Consider the following 25,850-nt stretch of genomic DNA (forward strand, 5'->3'; position numbering starts at 1 on the left):
CTCAGTAGGTTTGGGGTGAGGATCAGTCCTTTATTCCTTTTCAAAGTACTTTATTGTTGCTGCGACGTTTCAGGACGAAAGTCCCATTTCCAAGCTATAAAAATAGAAGTTAAAAGTTAAAATAACAACTCAAACTAAAATTAAGTAAAATATATATATATATATATATATATATATATATATATATATATATATATATATATATATATATATATATATATATATAGATATAGATACAACTAATATAAAAGTAAAGTAAAAAGGATAGGGAGGAGTAACTACCATAAGGTGCTGAAGGCACAGACCGAGTGACAATTCGGCCCGGGTTCAACTTCGACTTGAACTCACGAGAGATACAGAGTGTTGAGGAAGACTGTGTGTTTAATTGTGGAACTAGTTTAATAAAGAGTGATTCCAAGATTGCTAAATATTGTTCGTTAGGAGTTTGGCCTATAATTTTAAAATCTTTGTAGTTTATGTCATATTTACATTTCTTTGCATGTTCACGTATACATGAAAATTCAGGATTAGTCAATTTGACGCCTGTTCTATAGCTAACGCCTCGATGAGAGTCCAATCTCACTTTGAGTAACCTCCGTGTGGAGCCGACGTACTTCCCAAGATTACATCTAGGGCAATTAAATAAATATACGACTCCTGAGGTCATTAATGGATCAAGTTTCTCCTTATGTCTAAATAGAGATCTAATACTCATTGGGTTGCAGGGTATTAGCTTTAATTCAATGGCAGGTAAAAATTTTTCGACTGACAACTTCAATTTACGATAGAAATTTAGGTCATGAATAAATGGGACATTTGCATATAATAGTAATTTTGGTACTGTTGGTATTTCGATTTTAGGATGGAAGATATTGTTTAAAAATTTGCTGAGGTGTTTATCAAAAAGTTTGGATGGAAAGCAATTGTCAGTGAAATATTGGTGGAGACAGGTTATTTCACTGTGAAAAAGATTCCAATCAGACGTTGTGTTAAAAGCCCTATGAAAGAGCGTAGACATGGAGTTTAGTTTAAAATTATAAAAGCAGTTACTATAAAAATTTGAACCCAGGCCGGTAAAAGTTTTCTTTCTAAAAACCGTGGTGTTAAAATGATCATTATATTTAAAAACTGTTACATCTAAAAATGGCAGCTTATTTTCATTTTCATATTCAATAGTAAAATTAATATTAGGATGTACTTTATGCCAATAAAGTACATCCAAACTTTTTGATAAACACCTCAGCAAATTTTTAAACAATATCTTCCATCCTAAAATCGAAATACCAACAGTACCAAAATTACGATTATATGCAAGCGTCCCATTTATTCATGACCTAAATTGCTATCGTGAATTGAAGCTGTCAGTCGAAAAATTTTTACCTGCCATTGAATTAAAGCTAATACCCTGCAACCCAATGAGTATTAGATCTCTATTTAAACATAAGGAGAAACTTGATCCACTAATGACCTCAGGAGTCGCATATTTATTTAATTGCCCTAGATGTAATCTTGGGAAGTACGTCGGCTCCACACGGAGGTAACTCAAAGTGAGATTGGACTCTCATCGAGGCGTTAGCTATAGAACAGGCGTCAAATTGACTAATCCTGAATTTTCATGTATACGTGAACATGCAAAGAAATGTAAATATGATATAAACTACAAAGATTTTAAAATTATAGGCCAAACTCCTAACGAACAATATTTAGCAATCTTGGAATCACTCTTTATTAAACAACTAGTTCCACAATTAAACACCCAGTCTTCCTCAACACTCTGTATCTCTCGTGAGTTCAAGTCGAAGCTGAACCCGGGCCGAATTGTCACTCGGTCTGTGCCTTCAGCACCTTATGGTAGTTACTCCTCCCTATCCTTTGTACTTTACTTTTATATTAGTTATATATATATATATATATATATATATATATATATATATATATATATATATATATATATATATATATATTTTTTTTTACTTAATTTTAGTCGGAGTTGTTATTTTAACTTTTAACTTCTATTTTTATACCTTGAAAATGGGACTTTCGTCCTGAAACGTCGCAGCAACAATAAAGTACTTTGAAAAGGAATAAAGGACTGATCCTTCACCCCAAACCTACTGATGTCTACCAGGTTGATAGAACCCTCTCAATCCTCACTATATATATATATATATATATATATATATATATATATATATATATATATATATATATATATATATATATATATATATATATATATATATATATATATACACACACATATATATATATATATATGTGTGTGTGTGTGTGTGTGTTTTGTGCGTACATACATATTTATGTGTGTTTGTATGTATTTATATACCGGGTGTTTCGAAACTAGAGGCCCCCTCCACAGAACAAATGGAAAGTTTTGAAGTTTTCTGCTATAGCCTGTCTCCAGGTACATTATTTTAAGTTTCTATTAAGCTATTTTTCATTTTACATTTCTTGTATTTTTAGACTGAGTGATGGAGTTAGATACAGTTATGGCTAAAGAATCAGAGGAAATCAGATGGATTGACCGAATCCGGCCTATAACCTTTAGAGAGGCCAGGGATGCTGGCGCAACCTTCATTTCATGTTCCTGGATAGCTAAATACATTAAAAGAAATGAATCCTTTATTAAAAGAAACTGGAATAAAAATCCATATGACTGTCATTGCGAAAAGAGTGAGAATCTTGGAAGGCCTGAAGTCCTTTCTCAAGAGTCAAAAGACATCATAGCTGAGGCAGTGGGTAGACCAAGGAAGTCTTTATGTAAATTGGTGCTTGAACTAGAAACAAAAAGGGGAAAGAAGAGAAGTTATAGTGCTGTATATCTTGAGTTGAAAAAATCTGGTATCAAGCCATTTCATGTTATCAGCATGCCCAGCATCACTCAGCAACAGAGAGAAGACCGTGCATGGGTTTGTGGTTCATTTCTTAAAGATTGGGATGAAGCTGATTTTCTCCATGTTGCCGCACCAGATGAATTCTTCATTTACAGAGTCAGGAAGCCAAATCATAAAAATGACATCATTTGGGCTGCAAAGTTGGATGATATCAGCGATGACGTGCGCTATCACCAAGTTGTGAAATTTCCTGAATGTTTGGGAATTTTTCTGTTTCACAGCCAAACGGTTAATGTGGATCATCAAAGAAAAAGGACAGTCATGGAATGGCGAATACTTCAGAGAAACTGTGCTTACTGGTGGAGTATTTCCTTTCCTCAAAGATCCTGAAAATGTGTTACCTGTTGAAGAAGTCACCATGTTTCAAGGCTCTTCAGACACAGGAGCTGCTTCGAAACAGTGGTATCGATTTCTTCTCGTCAAGTGAATTTCCAGGTAGCTCCCCTGACCTTAATGCGTGTGAAAACATTGGTAGTATCTTAAAGGATCGTGCTGAAGCTCACACAGTGAACCATGATGGTATACCAATCCTCGACGACCTGCAAAGAGAGGTGACCAAAGTGCTCAGGGAAATAGAGTTTGAGTCTCAGCTTTTTTGCAATTTGCTGAAATCATACCCCTCAAGAATGCAGGCTGTGGTACAGGCAGATGGAGGCCACACAAAATATCAAATACACAGAGAGAAACTTAAATAAATACCTGTTCTGAATTACTTTTGTTTTTGTCCATATCAATTTTAGTTTATGCTGTAGAGGGGGAACTCTAATTTCTGAAACACCCTGTATATATTATGTTATATTATATATATATATATATATATATATATATATATATATATATATATATATGAACAAATACTAAGCCACAAATATCGTATAATATCCAATTCACTATATATCGAGAACACTTAACACCCAAGAAGAACTATAATTGATAAGTGCTTCTTCACTAGTGGGATTCGAATCACAGCCTAGAATAGAAACAACGATGTACTGTGTGACTTTTGACCCTGAGCCATCAGGAGATGGCTTATTTGTCAAAAGTCACTGTACATCATTCGAATCCCACTGGTAAAGAAGCGCTATCAATTATAATTCCCCTTAGGTCTAAGTTATTCTCGAGGCTTCCTAAATTGGATATTAATCGGTATTTGTGGCTTTATATCCACGAAAATAAAAATTGTCACGATGCATACGACAAAAATTCATATATATACTTGTCAATCAAGTATTGTGAGATGATGGTTCTAGCTGTGTGCTCTTCTCTGTTTGCTGTAACCCACTACTGTTGCTAAACTGCGGAGTACCTGATTTACTGTTGATGTGCAGAACCACAGGGGTTCAAATGAAACACGCCTAATTAGTTCAGACTTGTTCTTAAATCAAACCCTGTCTATCTTACTGATGAGATGAACATTGTGACCACACTGGCTATATATATATATATATATATATATATATATATATATATATATATATATATATATATATATATATATATATATAATGTATGTATGTATTTATGTATAATGTGCGTGTGTTGTTCCATGTTTTGCTCTGTCACAGGCTATGGGGTGCAAACCGCATGTGCCGGGCATCTGGTGATTTTCACATCATGAAGAGCTGGGGCGCTGTGATTTTGTTTTTAACGTATCTCATTTATCTTAGGAGAGGAGGCTCACCTGCCATTTAGGGAATATTTCCTCTGAATATCCATTGTCCTAGTTGTGCTGCTTGCTACCACCATGGTAAATAGGTTATTTCGACAATGTTGCTGCCATTAGCCTTCAGAGGGAGAATTGCATTAGAATCTCCAGTCATTTGCACTTCCTAGGACAGCTGTATATTGATATTACCACGGTAGCTGTCAGTTTTGATCTAATGACCTTTCTGTTAAAGATGAATGCGGTAGCGTTCATTCGCTTTTTCTACTTTTTTATTGCCATTTACTTATTAGGAAATAATGCATAAAAATTGATGAAATAACCCTTAGTCTGTGCCTAGGAAATTTCTTCCTTTTCAGTAAACACTGAAGTTTATAAATATACCTACATACATACATACATACATACATACATACATACATACATATATATATATATATATACATATATATATATATATATATATATATATATATATATATATATAGTGTTGTGTGTGTCTATGTATTCATATATATATATATATATATATATATATATATATATATATATATATATATATATATATATATATATATAATTGTATAAAACCAGCAATGCAAACGAAAAGAGAACTTTCCTAGATAATGTGTTCACCGTTAGCTAATGTATTTTTCCACATTATTTCACATAGTAAAATGCAGTAAATACGAAAAATACCGAAAGAATTTTTTGACAAGCAGTTACAATGTTTTTTTTCTCGATACCTTCTCATTTCAGATATATTCATTGAAGGAAACTACCGTATATAAATATGCAAACAAATTTTTCATTTTTGAAGTTGATTACGGTTACTCTGTTGGCTTTCGAACCACTTGTAACAGCGAAGTTTATTGTAAGTTCCAGTTATACTTTGATCTGTCACAAGGCAGTGACATATTTCCCGCGTTTAACCTTCATCTATGATTTGGGCTTGGTATCGGCATGATTGTTCACGTTATCACGGGCTAGTTTTCCCATTTGAAACGCGAGCATATTTTCTTTAATAGAATCCTTGTAGCTTCCAGGCAGCGCAAATAAAAAGTGTGCTAGATAGCTTTTATTACCTATGTTTGTGATTTTCGTTGTTTTATAAGACGGAAAACCTAGATGGAATAAAGAATAACGTTGCCATAAATTTATTATTTGTAACGTATTGCTCTTTGGCTAATAGCCATCTAATCGTTCGCACAAAGAAGTCAGTACATGATCCATTTCACAGGCCATCTTTATTTTTTCACTTAATTAACTGATAAGGATATTTCTGATTTCCAGACTTTCACTAACATTCTGTTGATGTACTTACAGTACATTGCCAAATATTATCAAACTGGTATAGTTCCTCCTAAGTAGTGATAGTCAGATGCACATAGAAAACAATTGCTGAACTATTTTTAAGGGTGACTTAAGTAAATCTTTACTTCTGTTTTGGTCCTAACATTAATTTTAAGAGGAAATAAATTATTCCAAAGCAGTTAACTAGATGTTTATAGTTTTGCTCGGAAAGGTTTTGATATACTACAATTTTTATACACTACACTACATTTTAACATGGTTATTTAATATAAAGATACGGTTACATACAGTGAGGCAAAAGTTGTTCAACAGCCATTGACGTCGTTGAAAGCTGCTGTTTAGCTGATTCATCAGTAGTGTTTTATGTTAGAGGAAAATGTAGACATTGAAATGAATGAATACTTTAATAGAATAATAAATAAAGCACATTTTTTAAAGAAATGTTATGAATGCAATAAAGGTCGCCATATGCAAAGAGAAGAAAATTGAGCCCTCACGCCAAGCATTATGTATGTTCTTCGAAGGTTTTACTGTGGATAACTTTTCATTGTAGTACTCATGGTTTTACTTATATAATTAATTTTTCAGCATGCTGTGAACTTTGCTTCTTTTCTGAGTTAGATTTGTGTTTGGAAGGTCCACTGCAAGAATCAGGTTGGGGCATGTGAGAAAAAACATTCACTTACACTAGTCATTTAACCTTTTGTTATGGAAGTTAACAGTGCTCACTTGGCGCCTCAGTTAAAAGTAGAAAATCTATATATGGGACACAACAAAAAGAAGGCGCTTTTTTCTGTACTACAGTGTTTTTGCTAGAGTGCGAATTTTAGGAGAGATTCCTAATATTCCTGGCACTATTTTTTTTTTATTTTAGAATTTTCGTATTACCTGTCTTGCAATAGAATATATGCTGTGTTCTTTCTTAAACTTTTATTCTGAACATTCTTCATTAGTTATTTATTCTTTTAGATATTTTTATTGTTAGAAATACAAATAATTATTATAATCGGTTATTTTAAATTGTTGCTTTGTTTATTTTCTAGCCCACTTTCAGGAAATACAGGTAAGGTACATGTTTAGAAAAAATAGGCACCATAAATGTAGACGCTGTTGTAATTATTGCTCTTGTATAAATTGTAGTTATCTGTCGTGCCACACACTTATACTTAGGCCTATTTCTTCACTTTCAATCAGCTGAATAGCCTTTTGCGCAAAGTTGTTTTTCATTATTTGGGCCTTCATGCACTTTGAGTGAACGTGCGTGGGTGGTGGTTGTTTGAATTGATGTGTACGTGCTTGTTATGCTAGTAATTTGCTAACAACTAAGCCACCTTTACTAAGCTCTTCAACTAGAAAATATTACTGTATAATATGTATTACAAGCATTCTTTATTTTCGTTTTTGATTGGGCACTTATGTTATGCGCAGGCAGTGCAGCACCGTGTATTTTAGACTTTAGTTTAGACATTTTAGACAAAGCATTTATGTTAGTCCTGAATGATGTTCAGTCTATTTTATGTTAATTAGATGCTTTATTTTTCGTTTACTCTTGGTTTTGTTAGTTTTCGACAAAATATCTCCTAAACATATTTTGATGAAAAATAAGATATTTGGGTTATCAGAAAGAAAAACGGGTAAATAAACTGATTTTCACTTAAATTTGATGTGAAATGTTCGTTGTTAATGCATTGTTGTTATGTAAACTGTGTAATGTCTCGTAAGTATTGTACCCAGTGTTTCTTGTTCTCGCAGAGAGAGAGAGAGAGAGAGAGAGAGAGAGAGAGAGAGAGAGAGAGAGAGAATATTTATGGAAGATTATTTTCAGGCCTCAGGCGATCTTCTGTGTTCCAGCATTAAGTCATTCTAATCATGTCATTCTTTACCTGTTATGTATTTTTTTCCAGCTAGCTTAAGTAGTGAACCTTAGGTGTACAGGTAAGCGTTGCCAAGAGGGAACAATAAAGGATCCCAAATTTCCGATACTTAAAATAGACTCTGTATACTATATACATCAAGTAAACTCCTTCAGTTGTGTTTTATTTTGCTTAAATTTAGTGATTCAAACATTTTCTGTGAGCTCTGCTGAATTCTTTCAAGAAGAGAGCAGAGAAACAATTAAACCCGGCTTCAACCTCAGTAGTAATGCTGATGACTTATTATCCTCATGCAGTTCAAAATTAATTAGATGCATATTGTATGCTGTTCGAAAAAGCTTATTACGCTATTGCAAAAAATAAAATTGCCAATGCGAAATGGGAAACCGACATTGTATAAAAGTGTAGATAAGCATGAAAGACATTTTGTATGAAAATACATCATTCTTGGAGCTATTTTTTTCCCCTCTTTGCTCTTAGATACTCCTTAGAACTGTGCAGTTGAAGACGCTGGAAAAGTTTCACTTTTAAGAAGTTGTGATTGCTCAAAGAAGCATTCAGTGTTCCTGGAATAACCTTAGATATATTTCTTGTATATTGGTTGCTTAATTTCTAGTTTTAATCGTATATATGCTGATGCCTCTGTTCTTATTTATATACCATCTTGTATCTTTCTGTAATACTCTTTTTGAAATCGTCAATGAACGTGATTCTTGCAGTGTCAGTTGTTCGGCATCTCAGCCAGTTATTTTAATATACATTTTTTGAGTCGTAAAATAACAATTGTCTTCCCTGAAGTATAACTTTTAAGAGTTGTTATTGCATACCACTTTTTTTATTTTTAAAGGTTTACTATATCTTCTAAGATTACTACATTCCACATTGTCTTTTATCCTTGAGATTTTAAAGTGCTTTTCCTTAGAGCCAGTACTTTAACAGCCTTTGCAGACCTTATTAGGTTTTACACAGCTTTAACATAAATTTAACTTAAGTAGTTATACCAACATTATATTCTTTGCATTTCTAATAAAGTGCCTGCGCTAGATAACTGCGTACACAATCTTCAATTTTTGTGTCTGTCTTACACACACACACACACACACACACACATGTAAATGTATGCAGTATATATATGCATATATGCACAACTAACTCGCGAAGGAAAAGTGAAACAACGGAGTGTTTGCTAGGCTTTTCGACACACGGTCTGCTTGTAAAGAACCGTGTGTTGAAAGGCCTAGCAACCACTCGTTGTTTCACTTTTCCTTTTGGTATTTGCCTTTATATATATATATATATATATATATATATATATATATATATATATATATATATATATATATATATAGATATAGATAGATATAAAATGTGTGTGGGTAATCGCAATAACCACAGTGCCCTGTTTACTTCTCGATTTGTCCACATTTTGGATACAATTTTCATTACGAAGCCTAGATCCAAATGAAGACATTCGGACGACCGGGTGAGATTCGCTTCCGCATCCTGAATATCAGAACGATATAACAATATCCACCTGACTAATGATAAAGGTATAAGTCTGTTCTTGCTCATGCGCACGTATATCTGTCGAATTCAGATACATTTACTAGAGCTGTTTTAGACCCACCTTCACCATCATCAACAGGTGTTTAATAGTTTTTACAATTACAGACGATTAGGTAAAAAAAAAAATTATACCAGTAGATTGTAAATGTATAGTTCAGCCTAAAAAGCAAGATGACAGGTCTGTGTAGACGACGACACTAAAAAATGTAACCCGGAATAGAAATATTAGTACTTGATCATGCTGGTTATGTGGCTGTACTTTTATTTACTCACTCCGAGAAGATCTCTCACCCGTATTTTTTCATTTTTCTTCTCTACTTCTTGCCGTATTTTTTTTTTTCCTCGTGGCGTTTAGATTAATGGTTCCGTTTTATTATGATTGATAATGATGCCTACGATGATGCATAGTCAAAAGGAAGGGAGTGATAAATAGTAAGGGCCTCCTTCCTTGTATGGGTTGTTAGCAGTTGAAGTAGAGACCAATATATTTAGCATATACAAGGCATGTCTTCATATTCAGGAGATTAATGGTACTGGCCGGAGTGTTTTGTAAGACATGATTTGGAATTAAAATTCTCTCTCTCTCTCTCTCTCTCTCTCTCTCTCTCTCTCTCTCTCTCTCTCTCTCTCTCTCTCTCTCTCTCTCTCTCGTAACCATTGTATACCTACAGTCAGTCTATAAGTCTAATCCAAGTGGAAAACACACCTGCTATGGTATTAGCCATAAATTTTGTTGAAACTTTTATATCATTCTTGATAAGTGGGAAAGGATTTTTCCCGGTAGTTCTTTGTGAACAATAATAATATTCTTTATGTGGTGAGAACCTATGATTTAGGTGACTTCATACTTCAGAATATAGGTCATAGCAGAAGCAGTTTTGGAGCCATTGTATATATCGTAATTATAACCTGCCTTAATTCGTTCGTATTAGAAGCAACAACACAGCGAATTCAGAGGTAGAGTTAAAGAAAATGTAGGTTTGATGGCCTGTGAACACCAGCATTAGGATAAAGGCAATTTTGCTTTAGGTTTTTATGACAATATTTACTTGGAACTCCACAGATATGTTAGGAGGCCGTGTTATTCATCCTTTTACTATTTATATCTGCTTTCGTGAAAGGGATAAGCTGGATAAAGAGTTGGAAAAAACGAGTAGTGCCAAGCTATGAAGGAAGCAGCTATAGAACTGCATCATGAAGGATGGAAAATTATAAGAACTAGGGACAACGAAAACTGGGACGGTTTGCTGTTATTTTTTCTTTATAAATACTTTACTGTAGCATGAGCTTTTGTGTGTAGAGCAGAGACTGATCTGTTGGACTAGTGTTGCATTTGCGAATGATGTTTAGTGCTCGAAAGCAAAAGCATCAAACTAGAATAAACTGACGCGTGTAAGATTTCACGGAAACATAAACAGAGTTCATGGATTGCATTGTAATGTTATTAATCATTATTGACTAGAATGGCCGTCGTTAACCTTGTTATCGAATGATGTCTGAAGAAAAGAGCAAAAGAACTGAGCGATGAAAAAGTCCGTTTCAAACCGGAATGAATCAGTTGAGGTGCTCTGGACAGAGTACATAATAGACGTCGGAAAACCTTGGTAGATATATATATATATATATATATATATATATATATATATATATATATATATATATATATAAATAATATTGTATATGATATATATATATATATATATATATATTGTATATGACATATATATATATATATATATATATATATATATATATATATATATATATGATGCAATTTTAGATCTGGCAAATTACGTGCAAGATATTTTGACTTCCTTTGTCAGTCTACACTTAATCCATTTCGAGTCACACCTAAACCTCATGTACAAACATCACACGGACATTTCAGAATATCAAAGACTTTAACCCTTTTTTTACATGTGGTCACTTGCAATTTTTTTTTTTCAAAAATTGCGTTAAGTAAAATGATATTGATGTTCTTTGACGTCTTTTAATGACAGCATTCTTTATATTGATGAGAAAATCAAAAGAATGCCATGAAGTTCTAGGGCTAAGGATACTTCTGCTGTCCCGTTTCATATGTTGCAGGTGACAGGACAATGGTTATCTTGACAGTTTATCTCTCCCGACAATCAGGGCGACCCTCTCATCGAATACAGATACGCGCCATCTCTCTCTCTCTCTCTCTCTCTCTCTCTCTCTCTCTCTCCTCTCTCTCTCTCCTGTACGTTTATTATACGCACATGGATAATTATCTGCACACAAACACATGCAGCATATAAGTGTGATTGGGAATTTAAATTATTACATAAGCTATACGGAAAAGAGAGAGAGAGAGAGAGAGAGAGAGAGGAGAAATGGAGTTCTTTAATAAAAAAAAAAGAATATAATTATGGTGATAACAGGTTGGTTTAGTAAAAATATAAACCTTGTCAATGTTTGTGACAAGTATTGTTTTCACTTGAAAAATTAATTACTCACTTGTGATGAAAGGAATAATACGTGTAGAAGGAAAGCTAGGATGTTTTTGTGGACTTAAATGCCCAGATGTCAAAGGTCAGGTACACAACCAGTGTCCACAAGGTTGCTTGTAGTAGTGGTAAGAAATTCTTTGAGGACTGTTATTTCGGCTACATAATATTCAGTGGTTTTTGATGGATGATAAAGGTCAAATGTCAGGGTGTTTTTACAGAAGGTTCATCCAAAAATAGGGAATTAAGTAAATGTTTGTAAAAGTAAATGTATGTATATGCATGTGTTTTTCCTATTTCAGTAAGCATTTTCTAATGCTGCTAGTCGTAGCCCCATAACTTTCTCCAACCTGGTTGCAACCTTCTTTACTTGGTTAACTACCAGGTATTTATTTTTCTGTTTATTCGACATAGTCACAGTGGGAGTAACGGAATATGAGTAAATTTCTTTTTCTTGCTTAGTAATTGATCCCTGGCCCACTCACTGGCAAACCAAGTATAATAGCCACTAGATCACCAGATCTCTCTTTTTTCTTTTCTTTTTCTTTTAACGTGCTTTTAATCCCATTTTTGTATGGGGTAAGCACGATGCCTTCTTTTGAAGGACTTTTTGATTTGGCTTTGGGGTAGACCTCTACCCCTGTGGTCTCGATCGGCTGCCCTGCCTGACATCGCTTAGACCCCGGTACGTATGTTTCATGTACCATACCAGACCCAACGCCCTTTCTTCCCAGCAGCGAAGTTATTGCGCGGGTATGGCGAGAGTTCGAGACGTGTGAGATGTTTGTTATGTTTTTAGAAGGTGTTGTAGTGGCTTTGTTTTGTGCGTGTATTTAGTCTGTAACATCCATTTGCTTTTAAGCAAACCTATCCGTTGATTACATATATAATCCCGGGATGTCTACACGGATAGCAAAGTGTCTGCCTCTCTGATCAGCCGGCTTGCGGGATTGAACCCGCGCCACAGACCTCTACGAAGTCCGAAGCTGCTGCTGTAACCGACTGAGCCATCGAGGATCACCAGATCTCTCATATATATATATATATATATATATATATATATATATATATATATTATATATATATATATATATATGTGTGTGTGTGTGTGTGTGTGTGTATAGCGGGAATATTCATCTTCGTTAAACTTAAGGTCAGGATTTCGGATACAAGAACTATTGACCATGTGCTGCCCGAAAATGCTTTCCAGCGCTTCTCGTATTCGAGTTTTCGATATCCTTTTATTTTTATGGAATCATGCCTTTATATAATTACTTTTACTGTCCTTACCCAATGTTAGATCGTTCGTCACTAACATTCAGCTAGATTTTTGAACATTTTGTACCATATATGTTGGAATGCACGGTGTTAACCATAGTTGTTTCCTAATTGTGCTGTTAGTTTTGTAAACTTGTGTACCATTTGATGAACCTCTTCTTTGTCTTTGACATCAAATGAAATTTAGGAAACCATTTAATTTTCCATTTAATGTCTATTTTAGCAAAATCATAGGAGATGGATGGAAATGTGATGACAGTTATGACCCAAAAATCTCTGCAATTCTCCTGAACTGGTCTAGTCTCGTTAAACTTCGCATTAGGCCTATTCAGTAACTCTTGAGCAAGTGGGTAATAGGATTAGGACTGTCATTCAAGAGGAAGCCCACGGAATTTGTGCAATTTTTTCTTCTGGAATTATAGACATGTTTACGATGTCAGTATTTTAGTTTAGTCATCTGATCATTAAAACATAACTGGATCGTGAATGATATAATATAAAGTATATAATTTTAAAGTTATTTCTGTGATAACACAATACACTGTCAAGACTTTATAATGTATAATATATAGCAAGCAATGGTAATTCTAAACACTAAGAATCTCTCTTTTTTAAATTTACGAACTGAAAGAACGAATTTTAAAACAATTCTAAGTTTCCAGCTACCAAGATTCTTGCTTTATTGTAACGTTCTTTCTTCAAAGCCGCTGAATAAATGTACAGCCTCTTGGCTTATCTGGCGAAAAGCGAAAGTTAGTGCTCTCGAATTTCTTGAAGAAAGTTTACAATCGGACGCTCTCTGTCTCTCTGACACACTTTAACTAAAGTTGGAGTCCAGGATAAATGATGCCAATTATAGAACTTGAGTCTTTGGGAGAATATGATAAAAGTTTTTGTAGTACTGAAGTCTTATTTTCATAAGGATGAAAAGTCAAAATAAGAACTATAGATATACAATGACTAAATTACTATGTCACAGAGAGACACATACACACAGATGGAGAGAGAGAGAGAGTTATGACATTTTTATCTGTTATTGCCATTTAAAAACTAAGATTCTACCCTTATGCTCCGTGCTCTTCTAAACCATTGAGTTGGTTGTATTGCGCGCGCGCGCGTGTGTAAGTAGCTAGCATCTTTTTACCTAAGTATAATTCCACCTTAATTCCTTTTGCGATTTGGTTATAGGGGCAAATTTATATATAATTACCGAAAGCGGTACCTGTCACTTGTGCACAATGACTTCCCGTAAAAATGTAGACTTAATATAAGTAATAATTAGTGTAATTTTTCTTTTCAATATTATTTCCGTCAAGATATTTGTTTTAATGGATATTACTTTTTCTCGCCATTGCAGATTATTTTCATATTTATTGTGGTTCCTGATCTAGGTTTTTTGGCTGACCATTGTTACTAATATGTTGTAATACTTGTGAAATAAATAATTTGGATATTTTGCATTTGCCAAGACACCAGTTTTAAACACGTAATTATGTATTTGAATTAATATATCAAAAGTCGTCGATTTGCTTAAATTTCTACAGTAGGATTGCCTGTTCCAGGTCTCTCTTGTTGCTATTATACCAAACAGCTAGGCATCTTGTCCAGTCAAAATTTGTAGAGAAAGGATGGTGTGGAGGTATAAAACGAGAAATCCCATGTTTATGAGAGAGAGAGAGAGAGAGAGAGAGAGAGAGCTACCTCATGTTGCCAGGACGTCTTTAGAGAGTAAAAGGAGTTTTTCTGTTGATATTAGCCCATCGGACAGGTTACCGTGCCTAAAGAGCGTAGTACCTGCCTGGCATCCGTTGATTACAGTGCTTGGACCCCTTTATGAGGTCTCTGTCACGTCTTCGCAGACATTTCCCTTTCGGGGGAACCGCTTTCCATTCCCCTTCCCCTTCCCCTTCCCCTGTCATTATCGCATACCCCTCTGCTCGTGATTATCACCTCACAAGGCCCAAGAAAAACAGCTTCCTTTCCTTGTTGCTCGTTCGTTGTCCAAGGGATGCTCTTTTTCTGTTTCTCGACTTTTTCAGTCTTCATTTTGCATTATATTTAATGTTTTAAGCGACCTTGCTCTCAGAATTAAAGTTTGAGTGGCGTATGCATTACAATATTTTAGATAACTTGGAAGTCCCCATTCTTTGTTTGCTTCTTACAAGAACATGCGTAAAAAGTCTCCTGTATTATCTGCCCTCGAAAGTCTGGCGTATAAAATATACCTGGATTACCACATGGCTTTCCTCAACTTTTAAACTGGCGAAAAATAGGTAACGGATTTCTTTTAGTGTTTCACTTTTTTGAGAGTTCGTTTTGAGTATCTCTTTCTTAATTTTTTAAGATAACGTTTGATTTCACAAAGCATAATGTTTACCAATCTTTTTCAGCATTCCATTGTAGATTCTAAGTAAATAACCTTAGTGATTGCTTTCTCAAAAATTGATTTACGTTTCAAGAACTTATTGTAATATTTCTTTTCTGGTATTATCCTAATTTCTTTTCATCCACATGCACTTATACAAGTGAACGTTTCTCTTCTTCCCGATATGTTCATGCTTTCGTAAGTTCAGACAGTTTCTTTATAAAATGTACGTCCTGTCACACGAAAATCTTCAGCAGTATAAAGTCAGACGCAGTAATTACTTTAAAAAAACAGGAGAAGACTTTGAAGCTCCAGACAGCTCAAGCGATATTCCCTAAAAGGCTTGCTTGCAATTGGCTCTGCAATTCTGCCCTCTTCCTCTCCTCCTCCTCCCCCTTCTTTTTCTCCTCTTCCTACTTGTCCCGGACAGCCTCCTTCCTTTTACCTTTTACCGTCGAAGATGATATCTCATTTGTTAAGTTATTTGTTTTTGACGATAATTGACCTTCATTGTAATCTCTTGTTTGGTTTGACAACGAGAGTCGTGCCACACTTCATTTCTCTTTGGCAAGTCTTGAATATGAATCAGCCAGCGAATGATAATTTCAAACAAGTTGATCAAGTGTCATATGGAGGTTTCCTTTTGTACAGATCGTAGCGAAGACTTTTCGGGTTTCTTTGAGCGTACATTTAGAAACAACGATCTGCTGTTTTAGATGTATGACTTGGGACGATGTTTTGAGTAAATGACTGATCAGTTTTTCTGTTGCTGAAATCATAGTGCGGATTATTCCAGTAACTTTAAGATAGATTGAAGACCTCCATAGTTTATTTTTATTAGAATTTAGCTCTTACTATTCCTGGCCCAATAGAAAAAAAAATCTATCCCAGACAACTTACAATTCGTCAGTGAAGAGGTCGAAATGTTTTATAATATATATATATATATATATATATATATATATATATATATATATATATATATATATATATATATATCAAACAATATTTCAGGAACCTTGCTAATTCTAACCTTGCGTTCGTGAAAGAAATCATAGATGACGCTGAGTATTTGAGTAACAATGCTATTCACTGTATGACCGGTCTTTCAAATATTGGCGCATACGGCTTTCCAAAATAAAAAAAAATCCCTTTAGACATAAAATTCAATTCAGTTCAGATTGTTTAGTCCGGAAATGTGTATATCAAAGACTTCCCTACTCTATAATCTATACTTTACGATTGAGGTTGTTGACGTAAAGATAGTACCATGTACCTTAGCAACCTCTTTGGTATACTTAACTTTTTTTATGAAACCTATATTTAGTGGGAACTTTAAGTCTCAAACATTGCCCATCATTTCCTTTGTAATGATTTCCAATGACATTTTAGCTAATGAATTCAGTCCATTATATATACATACATATATATATATATATATATATATATATATATATATATATATATATATATATATATATATATATATATATATATATATATATATATATATATGTTACAACTGTTTGGAAACAGATAAGAATGTTCCGGGTAGGAACATTACATAGCGAACCGATTGGTCTATCTTCAGAGGCAGTGGAAAAGTTCAGCCCTTTCCCCCCCCCCCTCTCTCTCTCTCTCTCTCTCTCTCTCTCTCTCTCTCTCTCTCTCTCTCTCTCTCTCTAACGTCACAAAGATCTCTTTCATTCTCGCATGGATTTCTCTCTCTCTCTCTCATTCCACATTAAAGAAATGAAATGGGTCGTATAAGGAAAACTCAATCTTTCCTACCAAAAATAGATTTATTATTTAAAGCAACCCAACAAGCAATGAATAAACAAAGCAAAGATTAAAATGCATCATAAATGAAATTGTCAACTAAGAAAACATCTAACTCAAGATTTAGTCTCAGTCCAACTAAAAATCTGATTGTGGCTAATAGCCTGCAAATTCAAAAAGTCTCACATATTCCATTATAGACTTTGTAAAGTCTAGTCTCGAGTCTCCCACATAAAATACTAGACATTGCAAAGGTTTGCGACTGTCTCTCTCTCTATGATCACACCAACATGATAACATCATGTTTTGCCCACAAAGTCATCACCACAACCACAACCATGACATCTGTCGAAAAAATGAACACAGATAATACTCCCAAAAATATATAAGTGCAAAAACATAATAATGAAAAGTCTAAAATGCATGAGTAAATAGCATACTGGTAAAATATAGAACACAATAAAATAGAATATTGAAATAGTAAAATGCTACATCCACTTCCCACACAAAATAAAAAATGTCTTGAAATATGGTAAAAAAACATAAGTTCAAAAATATCTTGAAATATGGTAAAAGACCATAAATCCACAATTCACATAGAAAAACGAAGAGTCTGAACTGTACCTTATTCTGCCAATTCTAAGAGCTCGCCACACTCAAAGATAATGTCTTCACGATCTCGCTCTCGTTCTGCTAATGAACGACCGAACTAATTTTTGGGCAGAATTAGACACAAAATCGAGATTCTATAACACACGAACTCTTGTACGCGCATAGCGACTTGGTCATATGACTCGGCCAATACCGCGTGTTCATCACATTAACTGCTGAGATGATCAACTATTTGCTGAATACAAAGATTTTGCAACTGACGGCTTCAAGAGTACCATCTCGCAACCAAAAATTCTTCCATCACACTCTGTACCTTTTAACACTACGGCGGCCATATTTTCTGAAATATATATATATGTATGTATGTATTTATTTATTACACACACCACACACACATATATATATATATATATATATATATATATATATATATATATATATATATATATATATATATATATATATTATCTGATAATTGTGGATACCGTTGCCACGTAGAATATCGTCTTTTCTTTTTTAAATGTAAGAGGGCCATAGATATATTCACTGATACATTTTGAGTCATTCGTCATTTTATCTTTACAAGCACTAGGATCCTGTTGCTTTCTTTAAGTTTGCTAAAGTGACAGCATTAATCAACAATGCCATAAAAAAAAGTTGGGTCTAAGTCCAGATTGTAATTTATAGTAATATATATATATATACATTTTGTTTTTTCATTGAAAATTTGAAGTATTTGAAGAAGAATTTTCCATTAGTTTCTACGTAATCTGGTAACAGACTAGCAGACAGATAAACGAAATAACAGTAGTAGACTCGTTATCAGTAAAAAAAAAGCATCGTTAATATCAGTAATTTATGGCTGGTGTTGAAATTTATAATAATAATAATAATGATAATAATAATAATATAGTTGTAGTACTGATAACGTTGGTGCTCATGATATTTGAAATTTGCTTTGTATTTCGTGTTCATTCCATTGTATATTCACGAGCTGGATTCATGAATGCCCTGTGATTGGTATGGCCGTTAGTGCGAATGAGTCACTGAGAAGTGTTAATGACAATTTTTTAAAAAAGAATTGCAATAATAAGTGATCGCCATACATTTTAAAATAGTTTAGAGGCAAATATTACATTATGGAAATTGTGTACATATTTACGAGTGTATAAAGGCCATTTTTTCAGAATTTCTGAGGGTTTTTTGTATACTTTTTATGAATGCTCTCTAGATTAATTCTGAATTATCTGCAATTATATTATATATATATATATATATATATATATATATATATATATATATATATATATATATATATATATATATATATATATATATATATATATATATATATATATATATATATATAGCGTTAAAGTTAATAAACACACATAATGGCGAATCAGTTATTTGTCATAGAAGATACGTTTCTAAGCGTTTATAAAACTGTCATACACTTGACAGAGAATTTGATATTTCGTACACTTGCAGTTCGAGAGGTCTTTGAAATTTTATTCAAATGTAGAATTATGTTTTGAGGAAGTGTTTGTTGGGTTTTATTGTACCACAAAGCCTTTCAACTGCAGTGTTTGCCAGCATGCAATTTTTTTTTCTTCTTTTCCAATAATTCACTGATTGAGTCAGGGTCTCGCGCGTTGGCTTTGGCATTAAATATTCCAGACGTGTCGTGGAGAGACGTGAGGCGTCAGGAAGTAATCATGATTGGCTGTGCCTTGGCGAGAAAAATGAAGAGCTAGGGGACCCTCGGCGAATAGGGGCGCTTTTTCCTTTGCTCTGGCTTCTGATAACGAGTTCTTATTGGACAACCGGGTCATCCTTTGACCTTGAAGTCAACCAATCGGAATTTGCTGCACGTATGCGATGTGGAACCATAATAAACAAGAAAAATAATAATTGTTTTCTTAAAGTGTTGTCTTATGGGACTAGTAACATTTAAAGGAGTCCTTGGTGCAGAAAAACAGTGGGATCCATCTCATCCCTTCTCCTTTCCTCCCCTCCCCTCCCCTCCTCCCCTCCCCTCCCCCCCAAGCATCACCTTGTATCTGACTTGATCTGCGCAAGGAATCGTAAACTACGGAGTGCTAGCCATTTCAGTTGATAATGGAAAATTTATCTATTCATTGTCAGTCCATAAAAGATTTGTTGCTGACAAGTTACCTTTGAGAGTTAAGTATATATATTAATTGTTGCTACGCACAGCGTTGTTTAAAATCTTCAATTATGCGAGTGGCTATACTGTCATATGTTCCTGGAACCTGTGTTCAGACTTAGTCATTTTATATTCACAGAATCTTATGGGTTGCAGATTAGTTTTTGTCTTTTAAAATCATTTCGGGTACTTTACACTTGTGTTTTAGTGGGTCCTAATGACCATCAAGCCTTCCAGTTTAATTGCTGTCTTTTGTAAGTATGTTTTTAAAAGAAACATCTGTTATCCTTGGTTTGAGACTAAATGTCTTCATGTTTTCTGATTTTGTTCTTGTTTGCTGTTTTTTTTTTTTTTTTTTTTTTTCTTTTTCCATGTTTGGATACTTAAGAAGTTTTATTAGGGACACTATAATTTAGTGAGTGTCTGGCTTTTAATTACAAAGAGATTCTGATTGATAAAGAGAGACACTCGCTTATATAGTATAATGCATTTTTTATTTTACCTTTTGTTACTTGAGTAATGTAAACCTGAGAGAGAGAGAGAGAGAGAGAGAGAGAGAGAGAGAGAGAGAGAGAGAGAGAGAGAGACTTTTTATTATTGGTTTATTTAAAATATTTTACATTACGCAACTGGTAGTTATGCTCATAACGAAGCTAATATATAGTGCTGACGAATAAAAATGGTTGTCATTCTTTTGGCGTAACAATTAATCAAACTGCCGTCTAGCTATTTGTAGATGTTATTAACTATTGCAAATTATTTTATTTTCAAACACCAACAATCATGATTCTTGTTATTAAATATCGCAATTTATTTTCTTTTCAAACAGCAATATTCTTAGGGTACTAAACTAAGCCCTTCTTTTTATGAAATACTGTAATGCGCATGTATTTGGAGTCTATCACAACCCCAAAAGTGATTATTGCAATTGACTGCTTATTCGGAAATATACTTGGGAAGATGCTCATAGACTGGCATTTGTCTGGTGTGACTGATCAAAAGTAGAGTAGAGGTCACCTCTGAAAATCTGTCAGTCCCTTGCTTGGCTCTAGCTGATAAACGAGCACGCTCATGTTCCTTATAATGTAATGGGCTTAGTTTATCCCATACCAAAAGCCTTGTCATCGCAACTGCTGCAACATGGATAAAGGGATTTCATTTATACTTAACATAAAGGTGGCTCATCATACGTAGATTTGCCTGAAATAAGATAGTCTGTAGTTTCCGACTGTCCGTCAATTCGATTGTAATTTGTATTGTTTATTGTGCACAAGTCGTTGCCAGTAAATGGCAGTCTTAACTTTGCTAATGAAGACCTTTTCCATGACCATATGAAATATGTGAACATCCGGGGCATTCATGTTTCAGAAACAAATCTCTTTGGGATAAACTTTGCTGATTTATCTACCTTTGGAAGCATCATAATGGTGTGCCCTTCAGCATTTCAAAGATTGGAATGCTTTTGAACGTAAGTAGGTGACTTGTATAGCTCTAGCAATATTATCAGAATGTTTGTTTTTACACATGTTCCAGTCATACTTAAGCAAACGTATGCTGCTGTATTGCAGTTCTAACCAGTGTGTATAGCACTGGATTCTCAGTCAATCAGTATATTTCTAGAACCACAGTTGTGAAAACTTTGATTGAAAAACTTGATTGGAAACCTGTAAAGTTATCTGAAATTACCTTCAGTCCCATAAAGGGAATTAAATGGCAATATATCAGAAATTATTGCTGATTCCATCCCAAGAAAATCTTTCGAACCGGCAGACTAATTATAAACTAGTTTGGTGGTTCATGCAGATGGACGTATGATAATGAAAAACAAGTACAATACGTAGAGGCAAAATGGCAGCCAGTATAATTACCTCATCTAAGCTGAAAGTTTCTTGGAACAAATAATCTGTGGCTTTGCGCAGAGAATAATAATAATAATAATAATAATAATAATAATAATAAGCTAAAGTAAAATTCAATAACTATCCTCCATTTCTTGGTGTTTCATCCATCTAATGGTCTACTAGTACTATTATTTTTCATTTATGGGCTAAGAATGGAAGACTGTTGACCAACCATAGGTACAGAGTTTGAGCTGCTTCATGGGTATTTGGAGCTAAACAGTCTTCAGTGGGTATTTTAATTTCTTTACAAATGTCTTCTTGAGCAACGTCTTTCTAAATCTGTTTTCACTTCAGGGGAAATAAAAGAAAATCCTAGGTGGTCTTTACAGTGGGAGTGAAGAAGATCCAGATGGGTTTTATCATGATATTTTAAAAAGATGGCTGGGATCTTTTCACTCAAACTCTGCACATGATTTTTCCAGGTGACCGGAAGTAATGCAGCAGTAATTGTCTCAAAGGCTAAATGCTGATTTCATTAATTGCAAGCTAGTTACATCCCATAATGCTCTTTACTATTGCTGAAAATTTTATATTTAAAGGTTTTATAAGTGCATTTAACCTGGACTCTAGCATCGGTCTCGATGCTGAAAACTACATTACAGATATAATCTAAAATCTAAAGGGTAGTGTGTGGAAGGTACCAAATTTTGTTTTGGACATCCTTTACTCGGTTTCTCGCTCAGTAATGCAGTAAGTTAATACAGAGATAAGGTGCCCTGTAAATATAAAGAATTCTTGTATATGAAATAATACTTTTTCATTCTGGGTACTAAAGGATAGCCAATAACTTAGGAAGTATTGGTATGCGAATTGGAGAGAGAGATGGATGGAGAATTTCCACTCTCAAACCCAAAGTCTTTTACTGGTAGTTGTTGAAGACTTCGGTCATTGTGAATCTCTCATTGTAAAATGTTTGTCCTTCCCCGTCACAACTTGAATACTCAAGAGTAGTGAGCATTTGGGCGATTGCGAATCATCTGGCATAATAAATTATTATATATTCAACGTACCTGGTTCTTCGGGATGCTTGCTCAACTGTCGGGAAAGAAGGTAGGGCAACTATCCGATCTGCAGTCATAACCATAAATCAGAACGAAAGAACGAGGATACAAAACAATTAATGTGTTGAGGAATGCTGTCCTTGGTGCATGTAAATCGAATGCAGTGGTCAAATATACGGAACAAAAAAGTAGATAAAACTGGCTTGCCCATTGACGTACCGGGGAGCTCATCTTATTATTATTCAAATGCAGATGTGCAATATCCTCTGAAGGAACGATAGTATTGGACACGGAAAGCTCTGTTGGATCCTGTTGAATTTTGATTGCGTTCGTGGTGTTCGTTTGTGTCGCCATTCTCTGGAATCTGCCTGTGTCCATGGTCCTTGTTGCTCTACACTTCTTACGTCGAGAGAGATCGTGTACTACTTGAGACCCCTTCCGATAAAATCAGGCTCTCATGCCGAGATTCTAATTGTGTCAGTCTCGGTAGAACAGAGGGATAATATACAGGCATTACTTTACATTTTATATGCGGAGATGGATAGACAGACAGAGAGAATGAGGGTAAGACACATAGGATGACACGGAACGAGAGAAGTGTTGTTAGACTGAGTAGATTTCATCTACAAGGGTGAAAAATGTCCTTGGTTCTTGATGAATAGACAACGAAATTCTTTATATAAGTTATTTATTATTAGTTGCTCCAGGATCAGTAGCTTTAATTTAATATTTATGAAAAGCTCTGGTGCATTTACCCTTCAGTTACATTTAACCAAAATTTAATCAAAACCTTTTGTTAATATTCTTCGCACGGGCATACTTATTTTACGGTAAGATTCTTCATGCTAATGCCGGATTTATATCTCGTTCAGCGTGCTTAATTTTTCGTAAAATGCCGGCCATTGGTTATTAATGCTAATGTATGTATCTACCACTACCTATTCGTCTAAATGAATAATTTGCAAAACCAGATAGAAGGCGGTACATTTTCCCAAGTCTCGGGATGTACTTTGATAGCAAAGGATTGGTTTAACAGCTGCATTGTCGGTTGTTAATTTCTACCTCTGGATACCCTACAGTTAACTGCAATATTTAACATGAGTATTTTTGTGCTTTGCTTAGCCCATAATTATACTGTATTCTGTAGTCTTACCAACGTAAGGATTTGGAATAATTGTAACATCTGTACTTCATTCAGACTATATATTAAACACAGAGAAGTAACCGTTTGGAGAAGCTGTTGTTGCAGCTCTGAATTGTCTACCAAGCAGCGATAACAGTGAAATCATTGAGGAATTTAATCTTCGATCAACATGTTGCTCCAATTAGAGCTTTAGACACCCCCTTCCCATGTACCTGGAGGTGTATATCCACAATGTCGTATATTATCTGCCCTCCCCCGTCACCTGAACCCCGTTTGTTGCTTGTTAAAAAATTTCCCTTTAGTGAAGTTACGTTGGCGAGATGAGCATTGACAGCTTCAGCAATAAACTCTTCTTTGACTACTCTTTGCGGCCATCGTAAGGATGGTGCATCTACCTAGAGGCTCATTAATTCTCTCTCTCTCTCTCTCTCTCTCTCTCTCTCTCTCTCTCTCTCTCTCTCTCTCTCTCCCCTTTCACACCCACTCACTAAAAATGATTTTTTCTTTCGTTGGCTATGTAAGTAGCCCTTTTAAATGCTGCCCTCGGTTTTACTGCATTGGTATGACATATTAAGTACCCTGATCCGGACATAGCAGTGGGTGCATTTCTTAGAGCATTCATGATAAGCATTTTGGGATGAAGTTTAACCTCTTGAAATAAACTTTATACTAAACGTTAGCTGGAGAGTGATAGTTTTGTATATTTGTAATCATCTTAGCGTTTCATATACATATGTACATATATATATATATATATATATATATATATATATATATATATATATATATATATATATATATATATATATATATATATATATATATATATATATATATATATATATTCATGGTGAATGAGAGGTGAAGTTTGAAGAGATTCGTTCGCAGATGTGGAAATGCAGATTTTAGTAAAGTGGCTTATGTCTATAAAAGGTTTAACCTTTAATACTTTTTATATAAATAGAAATTCCTCCTGATCTTTTGGTACATCTGAGAAAATGGCAAGATTTTTACCAGTATATTGCTTTTGGGAATCAGTTCACGTGAAACAGTCAATTTTTGATTAAGTGGAAGTTCTCGAACGTGTCTTTATAGGAAATAAAGTTCGTTCTTGAACCCTCCTTACGTTAAGGGTTTTGTTCTAGGATCATAAGGGTTCGTTCCAAACGTCTGTAATAAGGTAGTAAAAACTGATGAGAAATGCTGTCTTAAATCTACAACTAAATTCAGCCACACCATAGTTTTGGATCTGGCGGTTTACTTGCTCCTTAAAAAACAAACTTGCAGGTGCCCACGATCAAGTGGAAGGCGCAAACGATTGCCCTCACGAAACAAGAATGGTATAACATTAGTAATTTGTTACCTGTTAAATTTACTGATGAGCAAATCTTACGCCATTAGACCTTCGCGAATGAGACGGTGCGTTGGTAATTAACTAGTTCGAGAGCTCATGAAAAAGGTGAACAGCTTTCAAAAGAACCCCACTTCGTAAATTCAAAACAGTATATTTACTTGCGACTTCACCTGATTAGATCTGGTTTTCGAGTGCTGTAAGAACCCGTGTAGGTGGGACTTATCCTTAATTGGGTATATAAACGCGAGAGTCCTTGAGCAAAGTAACTCATTTTGGGTAGATGAAAACTGCGCATGATCTTGTGCGAGGATGAGGAAAAGGTCAGTTTGAGTGTGTGTGTGTGAGAGAGGGGGCGGGGGAAGCGTGGAAAATGCAGACTGCAAAAAGAGAGCTGGTGATGGATGAGCTATTGATAATGAGTGCTAATGATTCTGCTTTCCAGTGCT

At 34.5% G+C, this 25,850-nt stretch overlaps 1 protein-coding gene across 7 annotated transcripts in view; it reads left to right on the forward strand.

Moving 5' to 3' along the window:
• The window catches only part of LOC136840949 (tripartite motif-containing protein 3-like), an 882,756-nt gene that overhangs the window by 474,886 nt on the left and 382,020 nt on the right, over positions 1 to 25,850 (forward strand). For 2 of the 7 annotated variants that reach the window (XM_067107922.1, XM_067107919.1), the window contains exon 2: positions 6,933 to 6,952. The exons of the other annotated variants lie outside the window; for them this stretch is intronic. Coding sequence is in view for 1 of the 2 variants with exons in the window: in XM_067107919.1 (XP_066964020.1) it covers positions 6,933 to 6,952 (20 nt within the window). In the remaining variant the exon portion in view is untranslated. The remainder of the gene's footprint in view (positions 1 to 6,932; positions 6,953 to 25,850) is intronic. 7 annotated transcript variants of the gene reach the window in all.

Source organism: Macrobrachium rosenbergii, chromosome 8, assembly GCF_040412425.1.
Source record: "Macrobrachium rosenbergii isolate ZJJX-2024 chromosome 8, ASM4041242v1, whole genome shotgun sequence".
Classification (NCBI taxonomy): Eukaryota; Metazoa; Arthropoda; class Malacostraca; order Decapoda; family Palaemonidae; genus Macrobrachium; species Macrobrachium rosenbergii.